Source organism: Hippopotamus amphibius, chromosome 3 (assembly GCF_030028045.1).
Source record: "Hippopotamus amphibius kiboko isolate mHipAmp2 chromosome 3, mHipAmp2.hap2, whole genome shotgun sequence".
Classification (NCBI taxonomy): domain Eukaryota; kingdom Metazoa; phylum Chordata; class Mammalia; order Artiodactyla; family Hippopotamidae; genus Hippopotamus; species Hippopotamus amphibius.
Window position 1 is genome coordinate 114332874 of NC_080188.1, and position 7199 is coordinate 114340072.

General features: G+C 37.1%; 1 protein-coding gene and 1 pseudogene across 1 annotated transcript; one reads left to right on the forward strand and one right to left on the reverse strand.

The window, feature by feature from the left end:
- Positions 1-2499: 2499 nt before the first annotated feature.
- LOC130850127 (olfactory receptor 5AN1-like) lies at positions 2500-3309 on the reverse strand. Its single transcript, XM_057729472.1, has one exon. The coding sequence runs from the start codon at positions 3307-3309 to the stop codon at positions 2500-2502; it is 810 nt and encodes a 269-aa protein (XP_057585455.1).
- Positions 3310-3951: 642 nt separating this feature from the next.
- LOC130849217 (protein salvador homolog 1-like) lies at positions 3952-4620 on the forward strand (annotated as a pseudogene).
- The last annotated feature ends 2579 nt before the right edge of the window (positions 4621-7199 follow it).

The following is a 7199-nucleotide window of genomic DNA, read 5'->3' on the forward strand; positions in this document are numbered from 1 at the left end:
GCAATTCCACTTATGTATATATATCCAATGGTAATTAAAACAGGTTATCTGAAAGAAATTCACTTCCATGTTTATTGCAGCATTAATCACAAAGCCGAGACATGGAAACAACCTAAGTGCCAATCTATTGATTAATGACATAGGATATACACACAATAGAATATTATTCAGCCATGTTAGTGAAGGAAATCTTGTCATTTGTGACAATATGTATGGAGCTTGAGGGCATTACGCTAAGTGAGATAAGCCAGACTGAGAAAGACAGGTACTATATGATATCACTCATACGTGAATTCTGAAAAAGCCAAACTCATAGAAACAGAAATTGAAATCATGGTTACCAGGGGGTGGGGGAGCAGGGGATTGGGGAGATGAATTTAAAGGGTACAAACTTACAATTAGAAGATGAATAAGTTCTGGAGGTCTAATGCGTAGCATAGTGATTATAATCAACAATACTATCATAAACAGGTAGCAGAGATCTGTCTCATTCTAAAGTCCTAGTAGCCCATTAGAAACAGATTTCTAACATATTAATACACATTTTTAAAGAGCAATGCTTAAATAAATGTACCTATGTCTGGATGAGGTTGAGAGGAGATACATATCCTTTATTTATATTGTACTATTTCCTTGACATGGAGAATCCCTCACATACTCTCCCAGAGATTCAACAATTACTCTTCTCTTATCCTGTCCATCTGTGAAGTCATGGAAAAGTTGGCAAGGCTTCAAGTACCTCTTCACTCACAGTCATTAAATAAACAGAATAATTCATGTGAGCATCAGAATTGCCACCCCAAAACAACATTAAGAATCCAATGAATCTCCAAGGATAATATGCAAGTTAATAATGTGTATTTAAAAAAATAATGTGTATTTTACATCAGTTTGTTGAAGTCTTGGAAATCTGGCAAATCAACAGTCAGTACAAATCTTGTTTCTATTTTTAAATGCAACATAAGGACCACAAGTTTATGCTCTCCTTCTGAAGACAAAAATTGGCCAGAGTTAAGATCCTGCCTATCTTCAATCTATTTCTTCTCTTGTACCTTGAGGTTTCCTGGAAAATAGTATTAAAGTAACTCTAACCATTCTACTCCAACCATTAATCACCCCATACAACCAAAAATTTCTAAGACATAAAATATTGAACACAGACAATAGGAAAGAATTTATACCAGTTTTCCATATTTGCTTTTGGTCTACAATATTGAATATTTAGTAACTTTATTATTGCCATGAATTCTCACACAATTATTATCACACCAAACATGTTCAGATGCTTGAAATACCAGAAATTATTTGGTAGTATGATCTCGTTTTCTATGTCCACCAAGGGCGAATTTTCCAAATTTAATGAAAGAGAGAGAGAGAGAAATTAGAGTTCAACAATATCAGAAATTGTTATTGACTGTGACAAATTTTGAATATCATCCCCATCAAAAATCCCTATTGTAAATTGTACACTTTAAATACATGCAGTTTATTGTATGTCAATTATATCTCAGTAAAAGTTCTTAAATAAAAAAAAGAAATTCCCATTGTACACTAGATGCAAGAAGTTATATCATCAAACACCTAAGCAAATGGCACTGAAGGGAACACGTGCTTCATTCCATTCCTCTTGAAGATTCAACTCACCTCTTCCTTCCATAGATTACAGTGGTGGAAATTGCCTCAAATGAAACTTTGGGCATAAAAGAACTTTTTTTATGCTTACCATCTTTTTTTTTCCTTTAACAGATTTGTATTTAAGAATTGTTTTTACAAAATTCTAAACTGTATCCAATTTTCCTTTGTAAATATAGCCATTAAATGTAAATAACTCTAATAAAACCTTTATAGTAGCTTAAAAAAAGATTACAGTGGTGGAAACTGGGATATAACCACAAACTTATTAGATAATTAGCTCTGAAAATGACTTACACAAAAATAAGCTATCTCAGACTGGTCTTCCCGGGAGGCACAATCAGGCCAATTGTATATCTTATTTTCATCAGAGAAAATACATTCCCTCTCTGTGTTCATTCTCTTTTTCATCAGAAACACAGAACAACATTGGTCAACAACGTGTCTAGATTATGCTGCCTCAGAATATTTGGGAGACAAGGTTTATATACTCCTGGGGCCTCTGTCAGGTACCTCTCCTTTAGGGTCAGAAGCCTGAGATTGAATAGGGCTCCATCTTGGAAAAAAAGAAGCAACAACATTCTAAACTTTGATGTTTCACAAATACCTGCAGATATATTAATAAATGATGAGACCACTCTTCATGTAGGGAGAAAGTAATGAACCTCTATGACATAAAAATACTGTGTTTGTGTAGCGTGCTTCAGCTGTTGGTCCATTTGGTGATATTATGTGTCAAATTTGGCCTTCTTTGTCCAAAGGCAGTATGAATTTTGTTATGTTTTATTCGTGTGAATATTATTATGTACAGCGGTTCTGACCAGAGAGATCCATCAGAAATCTCAGAATCTATGACCTCAGCAATACCTACTCTTCTTTTGCAACCTTTTCAAAGCATCTTCGATTTCTTTGTTCCTCAGACTGTATATCAGGGGATTCAACATGGGAATCACCACAGTGTAGACGACATGCAAATCTATCAATGCTGGAGGAACCACCAGTGCTAGAACTCAAATAGACAAAGATACTTGAGGTGTAAGAGAGAGTGACTGCTGTCAAGTGAGAAGCACAGTTGTTGAAAGCCTTGGACCTGCCTTTTGCTGAAGTGATCTTCATGATGGAGATGACAATGTAGACATAGGATATCATGATAAGTAGGGCATTTACTATTCCAAAGATTATTGTTAAGAGTTGTAAAAAGAAATTGTCAGTGCAGGAAAGAACTAACAGCTGGGGCATGTCACAGAAGTGATGGGTGACATTAGGTCCACAGAAGTGGAGCTGAAAAATGGCACACAATTGGGAAATAGAAGCATAGAGTCCAGCCATATAGGACCCCAGTACCATCTGACCACAGAGAGTGGGTGACATGATTGGTGAATAGAGAAGTGGATTACAAATGGCAGCATATCGGTCATAAGCCATGGCTGTCATGAGACAAGATTCACTCAGTCCCATGGTTGAAAATGCAAAACACTGAACAACACAACCCACATAGGTAATAATTTTGTGCTCCTGGAAGAAGTCATAGAGCATCTTGGGGACTGTGGAGGTCACATAGTAGATACCTATGAAGGACAGGTTACTGAGGAAGAAGTACATGGGTGTGTGGAGATGGGAATCCATTCTTATTAAGATGATGAGGGACAGAATCCAAGTCAGAGTCATAATGTACATCACCAGGAATACAACAAAGAGCACCGCTATGATTTGGGGAAAATCTGAGAATCCTGAGGATAAAATACGTGATAGCTGTGATATTTTCTTCCCTAATTATTGGTTTGATGCTCCTAAAATCAGAAAAGAGACAAGAGAATACATTGCTGACTCAGGTGAAATGGTAGCATTACAAATCTCATACGTGCCATATTCTTCCCCCATTGAGCGCTGAAAAGGGAAAATGCCTCATTGTCCTGGAGGGAAAACCCCAGGTTTTCATCCTGAATTGTCAAGAAGTAATTTCTCAGTGCTCCAGGTTCTCAATTATTTCATGAGGTGTCTTGAAAATTAAAAGACATATTTTAAAAGTTGATTGAAAACTTTGAAATAAAACAACAGAAATCCTGTGATTATTATATACAAAGAAGAGATCATTGATTAAAATAGCAGGTTTTGGGGCCTGCCATGGCCCTGGCGGGGCGGCCGCGGCCTCGCCTCTCCGAGTCCTCGGGCAGCGTCGCCGAGCCTGCCGACTTCCGGGCAGGCACCGACAGGCGGCGGAGCGGCGGCCGGCGCGCTTAGCGCCCCAAACATGCGGCAGTCCCTGCGGGCGACCCCGGGCTGCGGAGAGGCCGCGGCGGCGGCGGCGGCTCGGGAGCGAGGGAGGGCGGCGGCGGTGGGGAGGCCCGGCGGCCGGCGCGGAGCCCTAGGGCGGCCGCCCGGGGTGGCCTGGGGCCTCGTGGACGAGGATGCTGTCCCGCAAGAAAACCAAAAACGAAGTGTCCAGGCCGGCCGAGGTGCAGGGAAAGTACGTGAAGAAGGAGACGTCGCCCCTGCTGCGGAATCTTATGCCTTCATTTATCCGGCACGGTCCAACAATTCCAAGACGAACTGATATCTGTCTTCCAGATTCAAGCTCAAATGCCTTTGCAGCTTCTGGAGATGGAATAGTTTCAAGAAACCATAGTTTCCTTAGAACTCCAATTCAGAGAACACCTCATGAAATAATGAGAAGAGAAAGCAACAGATAATCTGCACCATCTTACCTTGCCAGGAGTCCAGCAGATGTCCTTAGGGAATATGGCTCTTCTCAGTCATTTTTAACAGAATTTAATTTTGCTGTTGAAAATGGAGACTTTGGTTCCCGATATTATTATTAAGATAATTATTTTGATGGTCAGAGGAGGCGCCCACTTGGAGATCAAACACACGAAGACGGTAGATACTATGCATACAACCGTGATCTCTTCCAAAGGGAGCCACTGAACCAGGGCAGGCGTGCTTCAGGTAACTTAAAATTATAAATACCACACCAGTTTGTATTTAGATTTATTAACACCTCATTAAAAAGATGCTCTTTTCTGGATTTTCTTAGGAAGTGAACAGATAACTCCTAGAGAACCACTACTCCATTTTGCCAGTCTTGCTAAGCCAGCATGCAAATAATTATTAACCCACACTGAGGGAAAGATTTTTGTGTCTGTTAACTCATCTAATTAACTTATTTTATTAAAAAAAAACTTGTTCATATCTGAAGACTATCTAGACTGTTAACAGGGTGAACCTTGAAAACGTTGAGATTTTAATGTCTGTAGTTGGGTTGAATCTAGGTTTAGATTTGGTAGAATGGAAAGGTTAGGGATTCAGAGAAACTGGACTTAAACCTGGAAAAGGAAAGGCAAAGAGGAAGAATTGGGCATGGTAGGTGATACTGTGGGCAGCTGCATCATTACTTAGCTAGAACTCGCACTGTTTCTTTGAACAGGACTGTTTTTGTAGTTAAAGAATTATTTCACTAGTTTAAAAAGACCTATTGTCACATGATTAATTGTGTGTTCTCTGTCCTTTTGCTGTTCTTTTTGCAATGGGCAAAAATATTTGCCATATAATTTTTAAAAATCTGCTTTCTATATATCCTGACTTTGGGTTAATTGTACAGGGAGCAGAAGAGATAGAAATGCACTGTTCTACTTTATTCCTAAAGTACTGGATTACACTAGAAAAAGTGAAGCAAGCTGAAAAGTAAACTTTTCCATTTGACTTTTATTTTCCTAGTAAGTTGTAGGCTTTATGTTTTGGCAGGATAAAAATAAAAAATACGTGAGACACTTTTTTAGCCCACAAAACTTCAAATAAGGTGACTTAAAAACAGTTTGGTACAAATAAAGTGACTTAAAAACAAAAATAAAATAAAATAAAATAGCAGGTTTTTAAGACACTTCTGATAATTCAATATAAACTTCTGCTTTATAATGGTAAAGCATAAGTGCATCATTTCAGAATCAGTTTGAAATAGCTATTCTTTCCCAGATGACCATCTAGATAGATTTTTAAACTTTCTTCTTTTACCCATAAGAAAAATTACTCTGTTTATAATAACTTCTAAAACTTTTAAAAAATGTATTTAATATAGTAGCTCCTAAATACCCTGGAAAATTATATCATGATTTATAACCTTGATAATATTTTGGTGGTACATAGAATGTATTCTTATTTTCAAAAACGTGGATGAACTTGGAGAGTATTACACTTACTGGAATAAACCAGACAGAAAAGGCAAATACTAGGTGATATCACTCATATGTGAAGTCTAAAAAATAAAACAAATGAATAAATATAACCAAAAAGACAGACACACAGTTACAGAGAACAAACTTGTGGTTACCAGTTGGGAGAGGGAAGAAGGTAAGGGCAAGATAGGGGGTGGGGATTAAGAGGTACCAATTACTATTTATAAAACAAATAAACTACAAGCATACATTGTACAGCACAGGGAATATAGCCAATATTTCATAATAATTATAAATTGAGTATAACCTTTAAAAATTGTGAATCACTATATTGTATACCTGAAACATATAATGTTGTACAACTATACCTCAAAAAAATGAGTCGATGCTAAAATCAAAGAGGGAATCAGAAAATACCTTTAGACAAATGAAAATGGAAACACAACTTTCCAAAATCTATGGGATGCACCAAAAGCAGTTCTAAGTGGGAACTTCATAGTGATACAGGCCTTCTTTAGGAAACAAGAAAAATCTCAAATAAAAACCTAATGTACCACCTAAAAGAATTAGAAAAAGAAGAACAAACAAAGCCTAAAGTCAGCAGAAGGAAGGAAATAATAAAGATCACAGAGGAAATAAACGAAGAAATAGATCAAAAAAACAATAGACAAGATCAATGAAACCAAGAGCTGGGTTTTTTTTTAAAGATAAACAAAATTGATAAACATTTAGCCAGGTTCACCAAGAAGAAAAGAGAGAGGAACCAACTAAACAAAATAAGAAATGAAAGAGGAGAAATACAGTAAGTCCCCTATATACACACTTCCAACTTGCAAACTTTCAAAGATGTGAACATGCATTCACATGTCCAATCATGTAAGTTAGTTCATGTGTCTGGCATATATTGTCAGGTGTGTGCATGATCTACAAGTGGTTGTGCTTTTGTGTAATTTACTGTACAGTACTGTATAGAATACAGTAGTACAGTATCTTTATTTCAAGATCAGGATGTCTGGAAGCAAGCATAAAAGCAGAGGTGATGTAGCTGGTACTGTACTGTACTTATCAAGTTACTGTACTATAAGATTTAAAATGTTTCCTTTATTTTTGTTTGTTTATTTTTTATGTATTATTTGTGTGAAAAGTATTATAAACCTATTAAAGTACAGTACCATGTAGCCAATTGTGTTAGTTAGGTACCTAGGTTAACTTTGTTAGACTTACAAAAAATTAGACTTGCTAACGTGCTCTCAGAAAGGAACTCATTCATGTATAGGTGACTTGCTGTTACAATCACTCCTACAGAGATAAAAATCATAAGAGAATACTATGAAGTTATATGCCAACAAATTGGACAACCTAGAAGAAATGGGAAATTTCAAGAAATGTACAATCTGC

Excerpts from the sequence above, each read along its gene's own strand:
- LOC130850127 (XM_057729472.1), bottom strand. The coding sequence starts at position 3,309 with ATGTACATTATGACTCTGACTTGGATTCTGTCCCTCATCATCTTAATA.